This window comes from Caloenas nicobarica, chromosome 2 (genome assembly GCF_036013445.1).
Source record: "Caloenas nicobarica isolate bCalNic1 chromosome 2, bCalNic1.hap1, whole genome shotgun sequence".
Classification (NCBI taxonomy): domain Eukaryota; kingdom Metazoa; phylum Chordata; class Aves; order Columbiformes; family Columbidae; genus Caloenas; species Caloenas nicobarica.
In genome coordinates this window covers 136,546,385-136,573,468 of record NC_088246.1, presented here as the reverse complement: position 1 = coordinate 136,573,468, position 27,084 = coordinate 136,546,385, and the positions used below count along the sequence as shown (strand labels likewise).

Genomic DNA, 27,084 nt, shown 5'->3' with positions numbered 1-27,084 from the left:
CTAGCATTCTCCAAGGTAACTTGTTATGAATTAATGTATTCTTCCTCAGGTGATCATCTAATTTCATCTCTTAGCAGTAAGCAAGAAAAATGTGGAATTTAAGGGACTTTTCAGGGCTCTTATTCTGAACTTTTAGTGTCATAAAACTGTCTATCCTGAGTCAGGGAAAATGATGGTTAGGAACCAAAATCTTTTTAGGTGAGTCACAATTTTTTGTTACATTCTTCAAGTCAGAATTCCCGAGGAGTATAAACTGAGCATGCTTCCGATGTCATATATTTTCTTATTCGACTGTAAAATCCATGAATAGTGACTGCGGTTTTTTAGGAGACTGGAAGAGTTAATACCTCTAACAGGAATCCAGAGAATGCAAGCTTTTCATTTAAGCCATGCAGGAAAGTCAGGCCAACTAAAAAGCATTTTGATGGATTGGCTGTATAGTGTTAATGTATATATCGTATGATTGATGTGGCTGACTTATTTACCTGTCAAGTATGTCTGTCTCTTTGTGCTGTACAGCTCTAGGAATGAAAGATTTAGTGAAAATATGTGGAGTCAAAGAATATTCAGATTTATGGCTCACCCTGTTTGCCAATGAGTTTGATTTTGAAAGGATAACCAAGGACAACTCAAGGGACCTTTCAAAAGAAATGGAAATGGTTTGCTGTTCACAGTGATCAGCTGAGTTTATATTATTCTCTGCATGTTGACTTTGTGGTTTGTTTGTCAGTAGTGATTAGAAAACATCTTCTTTTGGAAATTTTTAAGGAGCATTGGTCACATTTTGTCCTTTAATTCCTTTATTATACTTTTTCAAGCATGTGCATTATAACTTTAGTAACTCCCCATATTTGCATACAATGCAAGCAGACCAAATAAAAGCATGTCTTAATTTATAGAGGAAATATTTCATGGAACTTCAACTTTCTATTGAGACTAAATAGTCATTGCTGTTGTATGCTAGATAATCTTTCCTTCCTTCCTGCCTTCCCGCCTTCCTGCCTTCCCATCCCTCCTTCCCCTCATCCCTTCTTGCCATTTATAATGGTTTCTGTGAGTTAAAATAATTTCAGTCCAAGATAATTTTTCTAGACATCAGTATCTGTTGTTAGATAGAATTAGGGAAGAAGCTCATTCTGTCTTCTGAAACTGCCTTGAATACCCTTATAAACATTGGCAAGTTTTTCAAGAAGCACTGTCATATTCTGGAATAAATAAATGTTAGAGCAGCTGTATAGAAGATCTAATCTGTTAGAATTGTTTCAGAAACAGAGGGTGTGGAGGAATAATTTACAGCTTTATGTCGTCTTTTACAGTTGTTCTTAATAAATTTAATAAGCTCCACTTCCAGCTGGTGGTAGACATTGCAACTGATGACTTTCGTTAGAAAAACAACACGAACTGTACTGTTTTCATGACTATTGTGTAATATCAAATACTGCATTAATATGAAAACATAAGAGTGCCCTGGGAAGTTCTTTTCCACAGAGCTAAATGCTTCTGTTATTTATTGAAACATAAAAATTCTAGTACAAAATAAAACACATGCCTCAAACCATGGAGAGAAACTAGTGCAATGCAAACTCAAAATGTCATTTCTCAGTGCAAACTTACTCTTTTGACATGATAACTGACTTAATGGATGGAAGAAGAGATCGATAATAGGTAACAGCCTGATTTTTAAAACTTTTGATATTGTCTTATATGAGAGTCTCATATTCAAGCTGGGAAGAGATGATCCAGTTACCTTAAGGGAAGCACACATTAAGCGAAAAACCCCAACCTGCTCATGCACAAAGAATTATGTCCATGTGAAAGGGGGACACATTAAATAGTAGGAACACTCAGGACTATGTTTTGTTCAGCTTTGGTTAGCATAAATGATTTAAACAACAAAATAGAGAATATGTATGTAAAAGAGATAAGAAACAGCTGGTTTTTAAACAGTCCAGCAAACAGAGTTAAAATTTGAAATTGGTTTGATAAATTGGAGAAATGGTCTGAAATCAGTGTAATGAAGTTAAAAAAAAATCTTTTACCTTGAAAAAAAAGATCTTTTACCTTGAAAAAAAAGATCTTTTACCTTGAAAATATTAGCTGGAGTTGATCCTTCCAATGCTGGGGATTCCTGCTAGTGATCTAGGAGCTTGGGGATCTGTCATTTACAGCCTTTCTTCCACATGAAAAGAGGCCTAAAATTTCTGCATATATAGACCTTAGGGACTATCTGCCTGCAACAGCTCACTGGAGTCACAGAATACGGGTGTTGAGGCACAGAAACAGGCTGGCCAGAGAAGCTGTGGATGCCCCATCCCTGGAAGTGTTCAAGGCCAGGCTGGATGGGGCTTTGAACAACCTGGTCTAGAGAAAGGTGTCCCTGCCCATGGCAGGGGGGTTGGAACTAGTTGATCTTTAAGGTCCCTTCCAACTCAAACCATTCTATGATTCTATGATTATGTGAATATGAAAGTCTAGGGCAAACACCAGATAACACAGGAGGAAGCAAGTACAAAGGCCACCACTCTAAAGAAGCATGCCTGTAAGCTACTGATGTGTCACTCCTGAGAAATATTTTTTGCCATGTAATCCCCTGCTGGTTCCATCTAATTCCCATTTGGAAACCAGTCTTTAGCATTCAGGAGCTAATTCCTGCCTGCCAAGCAGGTCCTAAATCACACAGGTTCTTTCCAATATCCGTTCCAGGAATGTTTCAGGTTAACTTCCGTTTCAGTCTATATTAAGTACAGACATGTCCCAACTTCTCACTTGAGGCACTGCTATTATGTGAGGAACACAAGCTGATCACATAACACAAGTTCACAAACTGTAAGCATGCTCAATTTTGTACCTTTGTTCAAGTAAGCAAACTCTGGAGAATGAAAGTATCTCCATGCCACAGCCATCAATTTTAATTTCCTTTTTCCTGTGATATGCTAAGAGTTGCTAAATTTTGCAAAAATCTATGCTCCCAACAAAAGAAAGAATTTTGAAAAAAATATAGTGCTGTCCTTAGCTATCTACCTTAATGTTCTCTTTCTGACAGCTTTAATCATTCTCTGCATGAAGCTGATGTCACCTGACCCTCTTCTGCTCTAAATCAGAGTAAGAACATTCAGGTCAATATGTACTGGTCTAAAAACGTCTGGAATGAGTTCATCAGGGTGGGCTGAACAAAACAGTGTTGACTGATCTAATGCACACAATCAATACTACTTTACTGCATGGCTATTTGTAGTCACAAAGAGATGAAGGTTAATGCAGGCATTGCCTTTGAGGATCCCAAGGGTAGAGGTTTAATCTCCTTTTCCCTCAAAGACACTAATAACACTTAAAAGTAGTTATAGGAGAGGCACTGCTCTGACGATGTATGATTCATGTTTGTAATGCTGTTTCATAGAATGTCATTCTTGCAAGACTGAAAAATACATCATACATTTTAATGTCAATAAATATTCAAAATTGCTCATTTCTTAGGACTCATAATAAATTCATAAACATACGTTTATGAATACATTTGTTATTTTGCAGTAAAATAGCCAATGCTTTTGCCACAAGTTCTAGGAATACAAGCAACATAATCTATCAAAAAGGAGGCAGGCTGGGTAACATATGTCAAGACAGTGTACTCTAAGACTAGCAGAATTCACCAAGAAGTAAACTTCTGGGGTGACTTCATTGTTAATAATTCACTGCATATTAATATTTTGTTGTTGATCCTCTGTGTTGCACACAGCATAGCCTTCCATGTTATTTGTAATGTTACTTAACAATCCATTTTATTATAAAACTAAGTATATTCTAAAGCTTTTATTTCAATATTATTCACAAGACTTTAAAATATGTGACGAGCTACAGCCTCTCATTTATCCAGTCTTCCTTATTTATTCACAGAATACTAAATCTATAACCCAGAATTATATTTCTATTGCTGACTGTAAGCCACCTAAACTGTGCCCTTGAAGTACATCAGCAGCTCCCAGACTGAATTACAGCCTTTTATACAATTAGTGGTACACTATGTGAGAACCAATGCCTAATTACAAGCTCACAAAGTGGTGCTCTGAAGCACAGCCTTCCCCTGCATCTCTGATTGCTGCTGCAATTAAGGGTTTACTAAATTTCTGAAAATGAAGAATCCCACTGTTCATTTGCTATGTTAGGACAGGCCTTTTTCTGTTCTGTGTCGCAAACCCTATTTTCTTACTTTTAAGGCCTCTATAAAGTTCATAAGACAGTTATCAAACAACAGTGGTTGCAAAACCAGATACTTTTTCTATGATGCCTGCTTCACTAAAACTCAAAGGTGGAAAAGTGACCATGGCAACTGTTTCTGACTTAAAAAAAATAAAAAAAGTTGTAGGTACTATCATTTTTAAGCTAACAGAAGCACAGTTAAGTATCTACAGAAAGCATAGTCTTTCTGCTAGAACACACTTAATCCAATTCTGATTATTTCTTAAATGAAATGTAAGAAGCCATGCAGAAATAGAGAGTGGAAATCTCACGTGTAATAGCTGATAGGAACATGGCTCAGACTGTCAAGATTTAAACTGAATGAATGACTAAAAGTACTATTTCTGTTTGCCTGCAGGCAAAACCATCAGTGCTCTGGCTCTTTTAGGAATTTACTTTGTGAATTATAAGTCAAAGTTTTTTCATTCATATTAGCAACACAAATTCTTGGATAAGAAAGGAGTCATAATATTTTCAATGCTATTAGAAGATTGTGAATATGTTTTCTGATCCACTGTGGTATGCATAGTGATTAAAAACCACGAAAAAAATAAGATGGTTTTACAGTTAGTTACTTTAGCTATAGTATACTGCCTTAGGTTTCATGAATAAAGTAAGAAAGAAGATTAAACAGCAGGAAGAAAAGAAAAGCAATACTAAGAGAACAGGATATTCTCCATATTTGCTAAACTCTGAGCATGAGTGCGATTATGGTGTCTCGGCTTTTGTGGAAGAAAACAACCGCAGTCATGTGGTATCCTATATCATCTTCTGCAAGAGGAAAAGTACTCAGCTGGGAAAAGGGATGCAGCTCCTCTGCAGATGTGTATATGTTGGTATCACTGACCTCCTCTCTTAATAACAACAAGAACAAAAAAACCCATACCAAAACCAACAACAACAAACAACAAACTGAGAAAAGACTGTGAAAAGTCTGAAGACCTATGCAGGTCTTAATTAAAAAGGAATCTAAGTCAAGACCATAGTTTGAAAACTCTGGTGAAGGTGAATACAGACGAACATGATAAAAATGTAAGATTTAGGATATACTGATAATCTGAGAAGGAATATCTTCCCTAGTCACCAGATGTAGTTTCTAAAAGGGAATGAGCAGTATTTTTTAAATAGTGAAGGGAAAGATTAAAAACAGAAAAAAAGAAAGAAAAAAAGACAGTTTTGTTGTGCTAGATGTTATTGGAGTTACCACACCAATTAGGACTAACATGACTGAATGAACAAATCAAGATCACAAGTGTATTTGGTATATTTTAGTCTTTTGAATTTTTTCTCTATCTGTGATTTGTCAACAGAAGCAAAGGTTTTCCTGGGTATTACTAAGGACTTGAGACCCTCCCCATTTTTCCCTCTCTAAACTTATCAGGTGCTGCACATTCATGCTGTAGATCCTGTGAAAGGGAAAACATGTCCTTGGCTGGCTCTCCCAAACCCTCTGAGCACATGGATTTGTTCTTTAAATATCTTTGGGCCTGAATTGATTGTTGCACTGACATAATTCAGAAATGCAGAGCTGAATGTGTTGCCTTCCATCAGCAGATATTTTTTTCTTATTCTTATGATATGTTATTTGACATGGGGCTTTTTCCTTGGAAGAGAGAAATAAACAAAAAATCAGACCAAACCGAACCACTGAATCTGTTGTAGCTTTGTATCTGTGCTTTTAACATTTTTAATATAATTGAGAATGCTACTTAAGTTCTCGACACAAGCAGAATTTGCACTGCTTCTTGTGAATTTTAAGTGGAAATTTCAGACTAAATGATCATTTTTTGTGTACAGTAATGAATACTTTAAATGTGATCAGTGAGAACATTCTTTGATTAAATGAATGTAAATAATATCTTACGGGACTTAAAATTATCTCCATTTAACCATATCTAGAAATGTAGTTTTATGGAAGCTAGATCTTTAGTCAGGAAAAGAGCTGTAGCGCAACAGTCATGTTAGATTCATTCTATTGCATTGAAATAAAATAGCTTATTTCATGAAGGAAGGTAATCAAAGGCATCAAGAAAATACATTTCTGCAAAAAGATTCAAAAGAAATATTGCACTATGTAATCTTAGTATGACGTATTCTTCAAAAGACTATGTTCCATAGGCAGAAATTATTTTTTTTCATTCAGTATGCAAAAAAAGTAAGAGGTATAATCAAAATTTAATGTAAATGTGAAGTATCAGAAAATAATGGTCAGGTTTATTTTCTGTTGACTGGACGGTGTCTTTAGGCTCTTGTAGGTCACCGTTAAAAATGGACTCACAAATGCATTAAGAAAAAGAAGGAATAAAGAAGAAACTTTTTTGAAATCTAGGACAGTATTCAATCAGGAAAGATCCTTATACCTGCAGTTATTTTTATTATATGCCAGTAGGTCAAAGCATATTGCTAATACACTGCCAATGGGCACACTACAGCAGCAATTATGCAAAATACTGCAGTATTCAAATAGAATAGTAATGCTTTTTTTGGCACAGAATGCATGGAGTTTATGTTATGCTTTCAAATGGGAGGAATGATCTCAAGAAGTGTTCTACCCTGGAAGAAGTGATCATGCTGCCCATCACTGTGCCTTTCACGCTTTCTCCTGAAATGAAGGGTGCCCAGGAGTGCTCAGAAAAAATAATGGATTGCTCTAAGGACTGAGAGAAAAATGAAACCACACCAAACTCTATTAATGATGTCATAAAATAAATCTGAGAAGCAGAAAGCAAGTAGAGAAAGTCTGTAAGCAATTCTTTAAGCCTCTGCTACAAAATAAAACTTCAAAACCAAAGGAAATGCAAGATGCGTAACATAATCCGATCAGTTTAGTGATGGAGATTATAGAAGTAAAATGTACTGAAGAAAGTGATAAGGTATTTTTGTCAAAGAAAAATAAAACTTTTATATAAAAACATAATCATACCCTGTAAATAAAAAAGCATATTTTTCTAGTATATCAATATTAGGTGTTTAAATAGAACAATTTCCTCCAGAGGCCATGGGACTCATGAAATAGTAAAGGCTGCTTAATACGGCTAATTAGTAGCATGTTAAATTAAGCATGCTGAATATACATTTCAATTGCGTTACAAGAAGTGTTTGGGAATGGGAAATGACTGCAGTATCTAATACCATTGAGGGAGCGCTGAAACATTAGCCTGAAGCTTCAGAGAGTGGCTTGGAAAGAACTTGCCCTCAAGGGACACCTTTGGCAGGGCCACCATTGCTGCAGACCGGTCGTGCTGCAGGAACTCAACCACTACTGGGCAGAGAACTGGTCAGCTGAGGCAACCTGGCAAGAAACTATTTCACTTGTTAATCCATCCACTAAATCCATCCCGTTAATTGTCTCATGCCAGAACCTGCCTCAGCTTGATGGATCCCAGGCTGGGTGGCTTCATGCCCAGCCAGCAATGGGAACACTGGGAGGAACGGGGCTTGAAGAACTCCCCACTGGGCCTTCAAGATGTGGCACTGGGGCAAGCCAGTTTTCCTTATTGTGGCCTTGTGAGGAAGCTTGGAGTTTGGCAAGGGTGAAAATAATCCACATGGGGAAGGTTAGTCTTATCTAAATCAGTCTTGGAAATGTTTATAGGTCAACTACAATCTTAAATTCTGTAGAGAAAAGTGAGTGATTAGATACCTTGTTGGTGCTGAATAACTTGCCCTCCAAGTTTACTTCCAAACTCTAGCCCCCTGCTTTCCTACGTTATACAATTATAATATTAGTTCACGTCTGGGGAGTTCACCTTTGGCAAACAAATTACTTTTCTCAGAAAGCAGACTCGGATGTGATCTGGGACAGTTTGGTCCCAACTCCCTCCCATTTGTACCACTATCACTGCACTGGTTTTGGCTCCCCATGGCCCATGTGGTCTCCAGCAGGTCCCCCCCAAGCACCTCACACAGCGGAGCCTGTAGAAGCCATGCTCGTTTTCATGCCACTAATAATTCCACCATTCTGCTAGTGCATACCACAGTCTTTTCATTATTTCAAGACACTCAAAAATGAGTGCCTCCCCATTCTCAAATCCCCCCATCTTCAGTACTGCTAGAGAATGCTGATCCATCAGAGTATTTGCAGTTGATTCTACTTGGGGCACAAACCCAGAGGAAAAAACAGTAAATGGAGTTTCATATGCTGGCACAGAACTTCTTTAGTGAAATACTGATCAAAACATGACTAAATGAAAAAGACAAAGTGTGACCCTTTATTTTACCACAACAGTGCTCCCAAAGATTGCTCTAACATATTTGTGTCAGCACCTTTAATCTTCACTTTGTATTTCAAAGATATGCACATTAGCCAGTAAAGTTAACTCCTGCTTGAGGCTAGACCCAAATAACAAGATGTAAAATAATTTTAAGATGCAGCTTTGTAAAGCGCTTCATTTTCTGCAGAAGTACTATACTAAAAAAAGGAAATTCACAGCAATTTTGAACTTTCTGGGATTTAGGTCCCCCCTCACATACTGAACAATGCAAATCAGGAGGAAGGCTGCTGGATCTAATGGTTGTGGTAGATTTCAGATGATTCCTCAGTGCTACCCTAAGCATATCTGTATTTGTTCAATGAGCATACTCATAGTTAATAATGTGTTTAGCAGCTTTCTGAAGCAAAGCCTAAATCCTTCTGTTATTCAAATATATTTTAGGCCTAATCCAAAATGGAAGTTATTTTATTATGGATTGAATGGTCTCGTCATGACATTGACCCAGTGCCACAGCTCTCTAACTCTGTCCCTGCACACCTAGACAGTGTCTCTGTACACCTCCCAGGGCACCTGTTGCTACTTCCACCTTTTTATGCCTCTTTTTTGTGTTTTTTTTTTTTCAGGAGCTCCTTGCTCACCTGTGCAGGCCACCTGCTACCTTTGCTTGATTTCTTGTTCATCAGGATGAGCTGTTCTTGAACTTGAAGAAGGCAATCCTTGCAAATCAGCCAGTTCTCCTGGCCCCTCTTCTCTCTGGGACAGTGTCCCACGGGATTATTCCAAGCAGGGCAAGTCTACTCTCCAGCAATCAAGAGTTATGATCAATGGGATCTTCAGCTAGTAGGAATTAGGGTATTAAACTACATTTAAGAGAGAAGGAGAAGTCGAAGTAAATTCTAGTCCAGTGAATGGCAAAAATTTTTGCTGACTTCACTAGGTCCATGATGTCTTTTAAATTCTCTGTATCGCTTTTAACTACAGCCTTTTTTTTTCTGTGAACTGTACCAGGAATGCTAGCATCAAACAGATGTGAAAGGAAGTGGAATAATAAACTGGAGAACAAAGGAGAGACTGGATATATAGATAACTTCATACATAAATTGAAGAAGAAACAATATACACTTATCTGTCTTGCATCTAGTTATTCTTATAGTTGAAAAAAAAAGGTGACGTCTTACATTTAGGCTTACGCTCGATTTCACATAGGTGAGATTAAATGAGATCATTTTCATGAAGATTATAAAACTATAAAGGATAAAAAAAGACTGTAGATCCTCAACTGACCAAGTATTCTTATATCATTCCAGGCAAAAGTGGATCTAATAACTTTGATGCACAAGCAAATTATGTGGGTATAACATGTCATAGGACATTGGTTGCTCTGTACTAATTACTCGTGCATATCCGGCTATAAATGTGATGCAGGTTTCTCTTCAGAGATGCAGAGTACTTTGAACAAGTTTGAAACCTCAAATACTTCACAATAAATAAAGTCATGCAACCCTGAGCAGCACTCCTGCTTGCTTACCTTAAAACTGTTCTTAAATGTGTCTCAAATATCCAAAAATAATCTAAAAATCTGTAACAAAGGAGACTGAACAAACAATAGGTGTTACCCTTAATATTATGATGCTTATGAAAACACCACATGTGTAAGTGTCAAAGCTTGTTTAAATGACCATCTAGCACATCTACTGTTACCTCTTTATCCACTAAATCAGCTTTCTTGCCAGAGAAGGAAATTATATTGCTTCAACATAACTTGCTCCTGACAATTCTATGATGGAATTTTTTTACTATCTCATTATCCTCTAGGTGTTGATAAGTAGATTATTTAATAATTTGTTCTAGTATATTTCTGGGACTAAAAGCTGGACTGACCTGATAATTTTCTGGGTCCTGCTCTTCTTAAAAATAGGTATAATGCCTGCCCATACCCACTGGTTTTCTGCCTTATGTATCCTCCATAAGTTTTTGAAAACAATCACTAATAGTCCACACACAGATTCAGTTAGTCCTTTAAACACTCTAGGGTGAATCTCATCATTCCATTTCCATTGAATTCACTTATTCCGATACTGGTTAGCCAATACTTTTATTCCATACCCTTTGGTTAAAATTGATTTTCTTAAACAGCTGGTCAACTAACCTCTTTTGCTAAAGCAAAAGCAGCCTTTTCTGTATCATCCACCATCTGGTCTCCTTTCCCGCTAAGTAATGGCACTATAAAAAAGCAGAGGAAGTTCCTCTACTCATAATCCTTTTGTTGCCTTTTGATACTGTTATGTGGCTTAGCCTGTCTGGCATCCTGTTAGATGACTCTGCTGTTCTTTTCTACTCCGAGTGACAGGGTTTTGGTTCCATATATTGTACAATTCCTCTTCACTTTTCAGGATGTCAAAGAAACTTGATGCTGCCATATTATTCTACTCCTGCTTGGTGAGAATATTCTGTTCCACCTAAAGCACAGTCAATGCAAGATTTTCTGCACTCCTTTTGTCCCTAAAATTTCTTTCTAATATATCCTACTTACCAGTTCTCTGAGCTCATTAAAGTCTGTCCTCTCTGAAACCATTATCATATTTCTGCTGATCTCAGCCCTCCCTTTTCACCGTGAATATTTTGTGGTAACTAAATTTTTAACGAATGCATCTCTTAGTCAAAATCAAACCTAAAGTAACCACTTCCCAGTTAATTGTAGGCTGACCCTGGCCAGCAGGTAAGCACCCACACAGTCACCATCTCACTCCCCTATCATTGTCCCCCATGAGGATGAAGGAGAGAATAGGAAGAGTAAAAGTGAAAAAGCCTTATGGGTATGTAATAAGGGAAGGAAGGAAGGAAAAAAGCAAGTGATGCAAAGGCAATTACTTTCTACCTCCCACAAGCAGCCCAGGCAGTCTCCAAGCAACAGCTACTTTGGAAGGAAAAACCTCCCGAGATTTTTTCTCAGCATGATGTTATATGATATAGAATATCCCTTTAGCCAGCTTGGGTCAGGTGTCTCAGCTGTATTTCTTCCACAGGTATTGCCCACCTCCAGCCTATTCATTGGGAAGGCAGAACAGGAAAAACAAGAAAGCCTTGAGGCTGTGTAAACACTGTTCAGCAACAGCCTAAACATTGGTGTGTTTTAGTAACAAATCCAAAACACAGCACCATATGGGATCCTATGAAAAAAGATAACTCCATCCCAGCCAGACCCAGTACAATGTTTTGAAATAAGTAAATGTTCTCAGCTTGTCAAGAACTTTGTAAGCTACTGATGCCCTCACATGTTATTATGCTAACAGATACTGAGATAATGGAAGTTCTCCATTACCATCAGATGAAGACACCTGTTAGTTGCTCAAAAAAGCCTCTCATAATCTTCTGGATAAATAGTCTGTACTAGATCCATGAAAGGACACAACCTAAGATTTTTTTTTCTTTTCTATTTAAAGTTCCCTCAGAACTTTCCACAAGTCTCTCTCTTATCCTGTCTTGTGTACAGAACAAGTATTTATGAGAAACCATTCAAAAGCTCAGAGGTGGAAGTGCATATAAATGTCAGAAACCACAGAACATTTTCAAAAATCTTTTAAAGTACTGACACAGGGACACAGTAAACCATGGTTACCAGGCAGTTGAGAGCAATTATAAAACAGGTGGTTTCTGCTTCAAAAATAATATTTCTATCACTTCAGCTGAGGGCAGCTATATGATAAAACTTCACATTAATATCATGTAGCATGTACACTCAGATCTAATATACTTCTGGTTGTCTCGTACTGGGACCCCACCCTTGAATTTCCGTCTGAAACTTTCAGACCAGACCAGGCTTAAAAATGTCCTGCTCAAGTGTCTCTGATTTCACGTCTGAGCGGCTGTTCTCAGAGCAAGTCTATCTGCGTTTCAGGCACAGTAAAAATCAGCCTTAACTCCTTTTGTGGATCTGGAGCATAAATTCTGTATTACTTTTATGAGAATTGAGGTTTATTGAGCAGAAATACATGTGTGCATGTTTGCCTGTCAGTCCTCCTAACAATCTGTAATGCTTCACTAAGCTTCATTGATGTTGAAAAACAGGTGGAGGTTTCTTCAGGTTTGTACAAGCTGTGTGAAAAGGCACATGGGAATAGCAGAAAGACACTATCTGAACACCTGAGGAGAAGTCTAGTCTTGTTAGCAGCTGGTTCTCACCCTTGACACACACATTAATGAAAAACCAGTTCTGTTGCTTCAAAAGTATTCGTTATTTCACTGAACCCTGCAAATTAAAAACTCACAAGAAAAAGGCCACAACCAAGCAATAAAGCATATGGATTAAGAATTGAAATAGCACTCAATTAAAAAAAAAAAAACAAAAAACAAAAAAAATTACTGATGGTGGTACTAGACATGAAGACATTAGTAAACACTTCACAAATCACCATACCAGTCTTTTTGTCAGTTGGTTTAGTAAATGACATTTTAGATCTAATTGTGTACTTCATTATAATTTTGTTAAACATCACACTTTTATATGGGACTAAAGTCTGCTTCTCTTCTCCTGCACTTCCATTTTCACTTCAGAAAGAGAAAAAAGGAGGCATGGAAGGAAAATTAAATTATCAGTGCATAAACAAAGAAATAAACACATTTCTAATGCAACATATATTTAAATTTAGAATTCAAATTCCAGACTGAGCACTTGGGTGGGGTCTTACAGCACTTAATGTTCACCAAGCACAACCTCAGTGGCTTTAACATCCCTGGAACAAAACCTGTGCAAGACAATTGCATACTGCTACTTCATCCTAAATGAGTGTCATTGTCAAACATCTTTTCAAATAGCTTTTTAGTACAGCAAGAGTATGTAATACTTCTTATTGTTTCAAGCTGCAGCCTCTTCCTTTGGATTGTTCTTGTATTGGCAAATAACACCCATAGTGTGAATACTGAGAAGGCATAGACCAGATTTTTGGCCTTAATAAAGCATAAGGTATTTTCACAAAGAAATACAATTCTGGTCCAACCAATTTAGTTTTATCTATTCTTCTGAATGCCTGTATTATCATTTAAATATCCAAAGTAATTTATTTTTTTACAGCAAACAGAAGTTCTGGTGTTTGTTTCCAATTAAAAGAGGGGCATTATGTGCATATTGTGATCATTGCATCTAAGTATCAGTTAGGAATTTTTTTGGCTGGGCTTACTCCTGGTTGGCGTAAGTTAGTTTTTTAAGAAAGGCTTCATACAGACAGTCTTTACCTCTGGAAGTTAGTACATTTGGCCCTGGAATCAGTCAGCAGATAGGCATAATGTCGGACACTACACTCCTGGGTCTTTTACTCATATTCCAAACCTTTCGGTGCGTACAGGAACTTGATTATCTTTCATAGGAACATTAAAGAGTGAATGGAAGAAAATTCCTTTGTCTCATTCATGTGCTACACAGTGACATTGGTAGATACATTTCCTGTTACCATCATTTTTCTAATAAAAAATGAATTCTAGAAGTTCAGATGAAATCTCACCTGTAAAGTGCTGAAAGTGGCCGCTTGTTGCCAGGTTTTGGTCTGTATGGTTTTGGTTCTCCTGCCATGTTGATATCTGTAAGCAAACATTTTATATTATTAAGCAAAACCTCTGGAAGTTAGAGTGAGTTTACAAAGCACCTTCAAGACACTGAAAATGAATAAAAGGCAGTGAAAATGGACAGCACACCTAAACCACCTACCTAGTTTTTACCACTTCTGAATTGATGCTATAAAACTTTCCTAAAAATTCTTACTGTGATGCATGAAGGTATTAGGCAAAATGTCATTTATTTGTAAGAGAGAGAAATGAAATTTTTAACCATACCTGAATTTCCACTTATGAAGTTGAAGCCAACAATGTATTTCTTTTACAGATGGAGACTTGAATAGTAACTATGAACTCAAGTCAAACTCGTTGTAGAGGGCTACAGTGCTTCTGAAGAATTTCCATTTAGTATCTAGAGAAATGCACACTAATCTTTAACTGCCACTTCACTGACCACTCAAAAAGAGACTTTTCAAAAGCAAATAAGAGAGTATCTATTTCCTACCCCAAATAAATATTTTTCTTTGCCTTTTTTTTTTTTGTTTGTTTGTTTTCTTGTTTTTGTTTTGTTTTGTTCTGACTGTAGAAACACTCTGGCTTTAAAAATTGTACGGAGAAAGAGAAAATATCTTTTTGCACATGCTTTAACTTAGGCAGGTAATTATAATTCTCAACAACACCAGAAATCTTGCGCACACTTTTGAAAAGTCCACTTACATTATGCCTGTGTATTTACCCTTGTTACTTAAAAAAGATGCAAATCTTAAACAGGCATTAGTCATGCTGTTTCTCAGATTATTCTTTCAAATGCTACTCAAACACACACCAGGAACTACAAGTCCACCATTTTGCTTGCTTGTAACAGGTACCCATGGAGAAAGAAGCACGGACCCTTCTGTGGAGAATACCTTGCTTGAGCTTAGAAAGCTGCCTTTATAAACAAAAACCTATATTAAAAAGCTGCCTCCCTCTGACTGAATGTTGCAAAATCGACATTACAACAACTTCTGATTAGGAAACCAATTCCCTGCCATCTGAGTGATGCTACAGCTAAATCTTTCCTCAGTTTCACTAATATAAGAAAGAGTAATATTCAACAAAATCATCAGAGTTATTTCGGTGTAAAATTGCTGTGACAGACCAATGTATCCCATATGCCTTGGAATCACCTGGTGATCAACACTTTCAAGGAAGCAAATGTTCTTGGTAAAGTCTATGTTTAACCTGAAATTGATTGTAGTGGAGGAAACAGAAATAGGAAGCTGAGGTGTAAATTGAGAAAGCCCAGTGTACTGATGCTAAAAGCCCAGATGTTTTTATTTTAGCTATTCTTGACATCAAAAGCTACAGTAAAGCCTAAGACTTACTGACTGCTATTTCACACAAAGTGGAAAAGAATAATTCATCTGACTTTTTTTTAAACAATCAGAAACACTGAAAATCTTTATCACTCAGGTTTTCTGACAGAAAAGATTTTTCCATTGGAAATTTCATGCTACAAACATTTAAAAGAATTTTAAACATACTTTCCATGTAAATTTTATATTTTTAGCTAAAACAACATTTATTTTAAATTACAAAATGTCCTGAAATGAAAAGTTTTGTGTAGAATTATTTCATATAAAATATACTTTTCAGTAAAATTTTCTCCATATAAGGCATTTTGGAATTCAATCCGATTGTAGTTCCTTTTGTAGGAGCAGTATTATTCTTAAATCATAGTTTTCCATAAAATATTAATTTTCTTGCTTTATTTATCTCTTTGAAGTTGGGTGAATACTACAGGTGGTTTTCATACCTCCTTGAAGTGCTTTCTTAACCTTAATTTTAAGCAAGTGCTTTATTAAAAAAATATTAATCTTCCTCTTCCATGGTTGTTAAAATTCAGCTACGATTCCCTTATTTAAAGAAATATAAATTCTACTAATGTTGACCCAACAAAGTAAACGTCAAGCATATCTGAAAACCACTAAAGAATTTTGATAGTTGTGCTGCATTTCCATTGGCTCCTGGAAATAACAGAATTGGAATAAAATTTTTATCCTGTGACCTTTATGATAATTAGACCTTTCCACGCTATTTTAATATGTCAGCCTTAAGGTCATTGACTGTATTGACTTTCATCATCTTCTACTACAACTAGGTCATATTTTAGGAAAAAAAATAGAATTATAATCTGTTCTTGGGAAATACCTGAGGCTGTGGGATTTATCTTCACATATTTCTCATGTCTCTCATGTGCTTCTCTTTCAGAGCTACAGCCCAGGTCACTATTCTCAGGCATATGAAAATCAAAGGACTTTAAAAACTTCTTCACATCCTTCTGAGACAGATCAATGCTATCTTGATGGTTATTCTTGTAGATCTATATTTGCAGCTCTACAGTGCCCACTTTTAACAAAGATGAGTAGCGTAGAAGATCAAGGGCTGTTTGTTCCCTTTATTTTAATCAAATACTGTCAGAAAGGTAACGCTGTAAGAAAACATGGCTGTAAAGCTGTTTAGAATCAGTTAAGAGTTCTTTGCACTTAAATAAATCTCTAAATGTACTAGCAGAAAACAGTGAACTATGTTATATGGACAGTAATGGCCAGAATTTCTCTTTAACACAGGAAATAGTTAATAGAAAAGCTGTGCACATGGGTTTTTTCTGTTAATATGAAAGTGATTGAATAACTCTGCAACTCCCTAAGCACCTTGTAGTAAGTTAAGAATGGATGTAGGAAATTATTTGAAAAGTCAGAACAGATTTTCACCCCATTATTTTTCAACACTATCTACCCCAACCTCAATTTTCTAACTAAGATTAGAAGTGAACTTGTCAACATTTCACAGGATAGATTATTTCTAGCCCAACTGGAAATCTTGTGAGATAACTTGTTCTCTTGCTTCATCCATCATTAGCTTCACAGCAGACATTTACATCTACTGGGTCATAAACTGTGTGTCAAATAAATTTGTTGTCTGCAGCACAGAAATTTACCTGCACTAATGATTCCACCCCAAGGGATGCGGAGAGGTATCACTCCTTATTCTGTAAAATTAGCTACTGCACTTGTACATTAATATAAACCAGGCAACTTGACAAAGGACAGACATTCACATTGCTTCTATGTGGGAATGGAGCATCCAAGGGACTCTCACATTATTTTTGCTGATCATAAACTATAAACGTTCAATTAGACATCAACATTAAGATAAATTCAATACTGAAGTTCAACATCTTAAAGAATGACTATGCGTAGGAAAATGACTGTACAGACAACAGCATATTGTAATGCAGCAGCCTGCTCTCTCTGTGCTTTCAGAATCAAATGAGATTACTTACTTAAAAGAAATGCAACTTCAGTGCCATCTATTCCTGTTAGCACAGCAAAGGTTAGTTAATGCATAAGACCTAGATTTCATTTAAGGTTGTGTATCATTACTGGAATATATCTAATTTTGAACGTGGTATTTTTATTTCTAATTATACTGAAAAGTGCATAACAATTAATGAGAAAAAAAAAAAGAATATGCAAACCATTTAGCGAGAGCCATGATTGTATTCAGGGGCTACATAAATTTGTATGAAAGCAATTCAACACAGTATGATCTACCTTTCTGCTATCACTGTTTCCGACCACTGCTGCCTACCTGCTCTAGGCTGTATAGTAACGACCAAGGAGATTGTGGTGCACGAATGTCTCATTTTTGGAGAGGCAGTATCATCTAGCCTTGAGGCTTTGCTCAGACTTTTTCTGCCAAAGCAATCTGAGAATCTGATCCTGAAGACAACAGTTGTCTTCAAGCAACCTTTGCAAGTTATTAGCAGTGATACCTAAAGAGTGTTCATACCCTAGAAGTATTTCAGTACTTCTCAGTATACCTGCCCTTCAGATTCTCTAAAATGTTTTCTTGAAAAAAACCCCAACAAAATCAAAACCAATCAACCATTTTGATTCACAAAAACAAATGCCATAACCAGAAGATTTAACGGGCACTAGCTCAACCCATGTAAATTCAGACTTTGAGGTTTTCTGCTGCAAATCCAGGACTTATGTCTCAGGCTACATCTACACTGTAAAATTAAATAGTGCCCTTCCCAGACACTAACACTCAGTTATCTCTTGGATTAAATTGTTAGAGTGGTTCTTGGCATGACTTTTAGCTTCAGTTAACAAGTACTCTCTCATACAATTTCTAGACATAAGTATAAAACTGACATGAGCTAGGGACCATCCTGAATTGACATTTTCATTGTGGCCACCCTGCTTTGCAGTGTAAGACCTACTGAAAGACAAAGGTTCCAAGCACCCATAATTAAGCACTACTGACATGGCCTCTGAGCGTGGGCTCCATGTGAGAAAGACTGGGAACCACAACCCAGAGCTAAGAAAACTCTTAAGGGCCTCTGTAGCTCAACAGCTAATTTTCTAAGACATATTTTGTCAGATGATCTTCCATCCATTCTTGTGAATGGTTGCAGAAGCTGAGAGATTCCTTGAAAAATCCCACAGTTGCTTGACTTAAAATTTTGGATGAAAAAGGTTATAATTGTGTACTTCCAGACCAGATCTGCTTTAGACTAACCTTTAATAGAAGAAATAGTCATTAAAATTAATGTACAGAGAAAGGATTCACACAATGAACATATAATTTATATCCAGACAGAGAAACAGATACAGGGAGATCAGGAAGCATTTTCTCCTTTTTCAGATGACCCAAAGTAGATGGGGCAGAGGAGGAAGGCCAAGAGATAGATGCAATTTAGAGAAAGCCTCCAGTCATGTGATTTATAGCATAAATGAACACCAGCAAAGCTAAAGCTAATGTCTTTCTTTTATACTTTTCCATCTACCAGTCCTATAAATCTCCTTGCTGCATACTAAAGGAATTTTAATGAAGTCATATGACACTTTTTACATCATAGACTTCCTTTTCTCTTTATATGTTGCATTAATTACATGTCGTCTCCTCCCTTTCCCTGATCTCTAGCACTGAAATGTGAAAAAATACAGAGAGGAAAGGACAGTTCTCAGTTCTGTTCAATTCTGTGCCCAAATTAAGCTGCTAGAAAGAAGATAGTTCCTAGAAAATTTAACACAAGCTCAAATTAACTTTCAAAGCTAGTAAAATATTAAATGAAGGTCTGGGTCACATATTTCCTTTTCCATAATGGTATTAAAAATAATTTGCTTGTGGGCCTCTCAGCTGCATTTGGATTTTCTCTTAGTATTAAAATAATTAGCAGACTTTTTTTTTTTTAGAAAGGTGACAGCTATTGTTAATGCTTCATACAGGAAGAGCTGCTTGTTGAATAGTATATGAGATTGCTTTGTTCAACCATCTCTTCTTTCATTAAATACTGCTAAAATGAAATGAGGCTATAGGATTATATAAGCTATCATTCTTAACATGATTCAGTAACAGAAGTACCAGGCATTGTCTTCCTGGAAAGTCTCTTTCTGTTCCCCAGGGAACTGGGTTGGTGTGAGGACAGATGCCAGCTAAAAGCAGAAATCCTGTCCTGTCTATATACCCATCAGAAATGATTCCTGCAGGGTCCTGGGGACAGAGGTCTCTCCCTTGGTTGCCGAACAGATGCCAATGTGCTTCACAGCTGACATGGAGCACTGGTCTGCCTTGGTTTTGGTCTGCTTGCTGCCATCCCTGCACCTCCCACCCGAAGCAACAGCACAGTCACCGGGCAGACCTTCCTGGCCCCTTCGGGTGCATGACCAGCAGTGGTGCATGGCCTGCCCATCCTGCCTGGGGAAGGTGAGAATGCTGATCTTGTGTCCTCTTGAAGACTGCCCATGGATTCTGCTGAGATTGCAGAGGCTGTGGCTGATACCTCCCGAACTGCTTCTCTGCTGGCACTTGAATCCCTGTAGATCACACTGGGGGGCAGCTGGAGTAACTGGGCTGGAGGAGAAGGGACGCTATGGAGAAAAGGACATGCCTTGTGAAGTGACTCCTATGGGAAGGAAGCCCTGTTGGTGGCAATCCTCCCCATTCCTCCCCCTCAGCACTGAACTTGTGGGTTCTTCTGTGGGAAAATCCACTGGTTTTTTGCCCATGGAAGAGTTTCAGACTCAGCTACATGGTACTCTGTGGCCACGGACACTTATCTGCAGACCAACTGTGAGAGTTTGGGTGTTGACTGTGGAAACCCCTAGTTTGTTTTGTGCCATGGCAGCCATGAAGTTGGCTGTCAAATGAGCACTCTACCCCACCAGAGCCAAACTATAGATGCAGGCAAGTATACTCTTCCTGTAAAAATATCCTTTTAATTTAATTGAATTTTCAACTGCCCTGTTTCCCACCCAGAGAACAAGGTTTCTACCTGACAAGTACATGCAGAACATTAGCCTTGCCATGAGAATATAGGAAACCAATGGAAAAGTACCTCAGGTACTTTCTGCTACCTTCAGGAAAATGAGGCAACTGTTTTACCATAAATTTAGCCAGTCCAAAAAATTTCAAGCAGGGACTCTCATATGATCCAAATCCCTGCTCACACTCTACTTTCTTATTGATGCTATTAATCGGAAACAGAACTGGACCTTGAGTTACAGCTTTTTTCAGACACTGGGGTGTGCAGGGAGCACCTTTCTTTCTTTGCCTTCTCTTGATCACAATGAAGATGCTGTTTACAAAAAGAAAATAGAGCAACTGTCTTCTTTCAGATCAAGCACAGTCATTACAGGGCAGCAGCCAAAAAACTCTCTGCTGTTTTACTTTAGTAACAAAATATAGTTATTACTATGAGACTCAGACAAAGCTTAATGTTGACTAGATGTCTGAGTTTCTAAGCATTGCAATTAGCCTCAAGCAGCAATATTAAACAATATAGTAGGGATACTGTATGAAAGATCTCATCTACCTCTTTCAGATTTCAATATGGTTTATTCTAGGGAACATGCCCTGAACCTCAGTAATTTTCAACTCTTCCTCAAAATACATTTTTTTTCTTTCTTCTAATATTTGGCTACTTTCTCTGCCCTACAGCCTTTTATCTAACACTCTTTACTAATGTTAGCTTCCTGCTCCAAGCAATAGTTTTTCATGACATTTGAAATCTGTAATGTACAAAAGAGTTCACTATCCCCATTGCCCCAATCCCTTTGTCTTTCTCACTATTCTTCCTGAAAATGGTCAACTTTATTAATGCAAACATGAACAAAAAGCATTTTTCCTAAAAAATCCCACAATAACAATATTTTGCCAAAATTTACCAACATTCTTTTGTCTGCATTTGTTAACCAAGTTTTTCGGACATTCCGACAAAATTTGCTTATATTTGAAATGCATTTCCTCATCATTTTGAAAAGTCAACGTTCCCAAGGCTTTGTGGGTGACATGAGCAGAATAGCCTCCACAAAAATGCCTTCTAACCCACAGCTCATTCTACACATTGCAGCAGCCCTGGGGTCTGTCCTGGTTTGGGGAGGAGGGACCAGCAGCCCCAGGGCCATGGGGCAGAGGCAGAAGGAGATAGTGTGGGGCAGAGGACGTGGATGGGCGCATCCAAGGTGCTGTTAGGTCTCTCAGAAAGCTGGCTATTATATCTGTTTCTGCCCCTGGGGTTTGTTGGCATAATGGTCATCACTGAGGGGTAGGTAGGTACATTTTTGATACCCTAAACTTTGCTGTCAAAACCTTCAAAGGTAGGTCTGACCTCGAGGGTATTCCCACAGGGTAGACACTTTCATCCAGGCTGACAACAGATCAGAGAGGAATCACGCTGTGGATTTCAGTGTCTTGAACAATGATGTCCACAGATCACAGAAGGCTGGCGAGGCAGACAGGAATGGACCTCTGCAGCCCCAAGTTCACTCCCACCACTTTCCACTACCATTCCTCTCCAAAACACATCTGACTTTATCCTCATTCTTTGTCCTGAAATCCTTCCTCTATTATTCACTGTTCTTCACAGTGATCTAAGCTTTCATCTTTGCCCCACTTCACTTCAACAAGCCTCTTGCCCCAAACAGCTACTTTCAACTACTTCTAGCAGTTAATTCTCCTCTCTGTATACCCTCTTTCTGCCCATGATCTTCATGTTCCAGGTTTATCTGGACTAGAGGACCTATAGAGGTCATTATTTTCAAGCTCCAAATACACTTCAGAACTGCATAGCACAAGTCTTGTAGCATTTTCCTTAAAATACAGTAATTTTTCAAGGCCAACTTTATGAAAATTTGCATCCCAAATTATAGTCTCATAGAACAGTTTGGGTTGGAAACATCATGTAGTCCAATCCACTTGCCATGGGCAGGAACATCTTTCACTAGGTTGGGTTGCTCCAAGTCCCGTCCAAGCTGACTGTGAAGATTTCCAATGATGGAGCATACACAACTTCTCTGGGCAACCCGGTCCAGTGTCTCACTACTCTCATTGCAAACATTTTTTTCTTTTTATCCAATATATCACATATTAGGGTTCTGAAAAGTTTTGTCTTTGTAACACAATCATTGTAAAACATGTGATGGACATCCACAGAATTAGCTTGTATGTTTTCATGCAAAAAATTTAAATATTCCCTATCCCTATTTAGATATCCCCTAAATATCACAGTTTTAGTATTATAAAGCAATATGGCAGTAATATAAAGGAAAATGCCCTGTGACACTCACTAACCCACAGTCTACCATTTTTCTTAACAGGTCAGGGTTGTGTTGAAAAAATGATAGTGGAAGTGGAGATAATTCCACTGAAATTTGGCACATGGGAAGAAGCATTTTTGTGGAGGTGATTTACAAACAAATGATATGCCAAATACAATATTTTTGTATTAGCAAGGTTTAGGTTCTAGCCATGTGTTAATACTAACTCTCTTTCATTGTCAGTGCATGAAGTTCCCCAGTGGGCTCAGTTTGACAATCAAACTATTAATACAAAGACATAGCAGCCTATTGCAAAAGCAGGACACAGAATAATTTGAAACACTGTCAAGCTTCAAAAAGAAAGATATGTGGTGCTGTTTTATTCAGATCTCTTTGGCATTTCTGCAAGGAAAATATAAAAATAGTTGATAGGAATAAAGAAAATGCAATATTTCATCAGACTGATGGTTCATATATTGTAGTTTTATGTCCTCAACTGCCTCAGATGGTTTGGAAGAAGATGCAAGAACCTTAAACTAGTTAGAGACATGACTATTTTCCCTCCATTCTCTTATCATCTCAGCATGATTCTCCTCCTAAAATGCTAAGTAGTTTAGGATTACTTTAGAGTCTTAATGCATAATGTTTCACCTTTCCTCTTATACTGATTTTTTAGTACCTAACTGGTACTAAAGTGGAACTGGAAATCACTACAACTTCAAATAACCTTGCTAACTGCATAAATGTCCAATCACTCTTATTTTTACTAGTGTATCACATTGGTGTTTTTTTTAACAAAAAAATGTTTTTCTCAACAAGAAATGACCTCTGTTTTGGCCCTATAATCCCCCCACCCTTCATCCTCTCAAACCCTTTTTCAACCACTATTCATGCTACCCATTCGTAATAACCAAAATCACAGAAGTCATGCCAGAAACCCTTTCTCTAAACATAAAACATCATCCTTCTCTCTGTGATTTATTGGACTGTTTATTTGCTGTATATTTATATTTGCTCTTGCACGCAGATATACTTTATATGCTGCTTCAGAGGTTCTCTCGCAAGACGTTTAAGTTGTACTACATCTTATTAATGACATCAATTTGCATGTATCGTGAATCAATAACAGGAAACATTGGAATAGGTTACTAAAAATCATATTAGGAAATAATTATTTTGAAACTCATTGAGTCTGAATATCAAAGGTACTACCAAAAAGGCCATATGACATATTCCAGCTTAATTTTTAAATATAAAACTATCGATTACCATGCCTATTAATACACAGTATTAGTGAAGCTCTCGAATTGGCCATTCACCGCCCTCTTACATTATCTGGATCCACATGCTTCTATGTCTCCCAGCAATATTTTCTGTTTACATTAGCTTTGCCATACAAACAATGGATCTCTATTACCCACAAGGAAAATATGTCATTTTGTCTCAGATACCATAGGAACCAAAAACTCCTTCACTCTGACTTCATTGTTTCCCCCGGAAGTTTATGGGACCATGAGATTTCCAGTTTATTTCTTCAGAATGTGATTGTTTTGAGCAAACCACACATAAACACACAGCACAAATGTTCGTAAAAAAGCTTCAGAAACTAATCTTTACTAGAGTTGGCATAAGAAATACATAGAGCTAGACAAGAGAATAAACTACCATTGGACATTTTCTTCCTTGAAGGCTTTTTGGGCTTATATCACAGTACTGTAAGGAGTCCAGAACCCTTATTTTTGCATCAAGTCTCATTTCAAGCCATAGTGTTTATTCTGCAACTTGGTCATGAAGTTAAAATAGACAAAAACCCCACCTCAGCCTCCCAAGATTATAATTTTCACCCAGGTTGCTAACCCTTACCCAAGGTTCCTGCATTTTTGTTTTCCCTCATATATTTGTACATGTATACTTGTGTGTGAAAATACTCACAACAGAAGCATGTATTTTCAACTGGAAAAATTTTTATTATGTTTTCCAATTCATTTTTATCACACAGTTTCTGAAAATAGAAGGTTGCAAAGAAACACTGAGGGATATTGAACTTCTGATTGTGGAGTGAAATTGTTGCTGTTGAAGTGGATGCTGGAGTCAATTGCTTTAATACAGCAAAGAAAACATTCCTTAGTCTCAGAAATGTCATATCTGGAATTGTTGCCTGTCATTATTGCTAAGGAAAGACTGTTGCTGTAGGCCTGACTTAAACCTCAGTACCTGCGGCTTTTGGAGCTGTTACATTTTTTTTTTCCCAGTGCAATGAGAAATTCCAGCGGCTGATCAAATGAAAGAGCTCTCTAAGCTCACCTGGAAACATTAATCTTCTGGACATATTGCATAAACCACTAATCTCATGCCTGTCATTTGAAATGAGGAAGGGAGCACAAGGAAAGATGCAGGCAGACTTTTTAAAGCCTGAGTACTGTTATTTTTAATTCATTTTAAGTCTAAAAGAAGATCCCAAAATCTCATATTGCAACAAACACAACTCGTCAGAGAAAACCACTGGGCTGAATGATCCCTCTGAATAAAATTTAATGTGGTTCAACACAATATTGCTTCAGCAGTCACCTAATCTTTCGCTTCCTAATATTCAGCTCCTTATCAGACAGCGCTGTTAACACCATGACACATTTTTTGCTTGAAAGTAAAGCCAGAGATATTTATGCTGGTCTGATATACATTGGCCCAACACTACAGCTAGTTGTGCATACTTTCACTCTGCTGTAACCTCGACTTTACAATGCTTTCCCATAATGCCTGATACTACTTATCAATCTTATAAGCTTTTATAATTCCATAGTTAAAAATATTTGTAATTATTTTCCAAGCAATTTGGTGAGAATGGAAAAGTAGTGCTCATGTAAGAAAGGAATCAACTTCGGATGAGAGTTTAAAAAACTCTCAGTGTTAGTGTTACCTTCCTTCCATTTAAAGCTGTGGTAAAATCATATGTAGGTCATTGTTGTTACTTTTCACTCTTCAATAACACATTGTATAATAATCAGAAGACTTTTTTTTCTTTTAAACTTGCTGAGGTGGAATCTAGTAAACTCCAATAAGAAGGAAGAACATAGTGGCCTTTTACATTTGCCTCTTGCTCTTTCACATGGTCACTATCAATCTGAGCTGTTTTATTTTAGGGAAAAGGAAAAAGGACATCCAGCAACAAAGCCTCCCATGGATTCAGGATTTCACGGCCTGTAATGGAGATGTTCCAAAAGTGACAATGAGAAAATGTCTTAGCAGCAGCTACTTCCCATTCCCAGTTCATTTTCCTTTTATAAAGTGAACCACAAAGAAATGGAAATAACATTGGGAAACAATAAATTGTAGTAAATGCATCCATTATTTCATTTTAAGCCATTCACTAGGATACTGAATCGCCACCATAATGGCTCAATGATCGATAATGACAATTGACCCTTTTTGTGTGCACATCATCTTCTTTATTTTCGTGTTAACCCCCAGAAGTCTTTTTTTCCACACTGCAAATAGTTCTAAAGGCTGAGATTAACAGAAAAAATCACGAACCAGAACATGAAAATGCTTCTCAGCTTCAGCTTATATAAGCGGACGCTATCCAAGATCAAGCATCAGTTACCCACTAAGAAAGCCAATGCTCACTTCAAGATATTCTCAAGTTCCGATGTGGGAGGGATGCATCACTATTTGGAATGGATTCATGTTTTCTTTCAGCACAATTATTCATTTAGGTCTGTCTAGAAATAGAGGCTGCTTTAACTGTTGTTCTGTTTGTAGAAAGTAACCCAGAAAGGTCCGTCTTTGTTTTACATACATTCAAATAATTAGTTTAATATTTCATATCTCTCCTAAATGATAACAGTGCTCAAACCTATTGCACTTATGAGATCACAGGTCCCCAAATCCTGCCCAGATATTGAAAGTCATTAAATCTCTCTCTCCAAGATGTGCAAAACAAACATGTCCAAAAGTTATTACATAGAATAATTAATGTCTGGCTGTACTCTCCACATTAAAAATTTTCCATTTTTTTCTCTGATACGTGTTGCAGTTTTGGGAAGGTGGGTAATACAGTTGAGTACAAAAGACTATCCCCAAAGGAAAACAAAATCCACTTGCAGATAACAGTGGCTCAGTTTGGGGTTCAGTAGGTTCTTCGGGATCTGCTACCCCTGGTGACACATGCTGACAAGGACGGTTGTGATGGATGGTGCACAGCACATTGTTTTTCTGCTAGGATGCCAGCCAAAACCGACATGGTATGGCTGCCATGGCAGAACAACGCGTGAGGGCAGGTGTGGTAGGGATTAGTACTGTCATTGACACAAACTTCAGCTGTCAGAGAGGGATGCAGCCTGTTGTATAGTAGATGGGGAATAGGAGGGCATGGTGATTAAGATCAGCCCATTAAGAATATAAATATTCCACTCAGGTCTCAGGATGTTCATAAACTGGGTACGTCTTCTTTTAGGTCTGCCTTTCTCTGTACCTCTGCTTGCTTCACAGGCAGCTCACAT

At 37.4% G+C, this 27,084-nt stretch overlaps 1 protein-coding gene across 1 annotated transcript in view; it reads right to left on the bottom strand.

Moving 5' to 3' along the window:
• Positions 1 to 27,084, bottom strand: part of RALYL (RALY RNA binding protein like) — a 180,201-nt gene that overhangs the window by 59,005 nt on the left and 94,112 nt on the right. Inside the window, exon 2 of the mRNA XM_065628790.1 lies at positions 13,946 to 14,021. Within this exon, the coding sequence (XP_065484862.1) occupies positions 13,946 to 14,021 (76 nt within the window). The remainder of the gene's footprint in view (positions 1 to 13,945; positions 14,022 to 27,084) is intronic.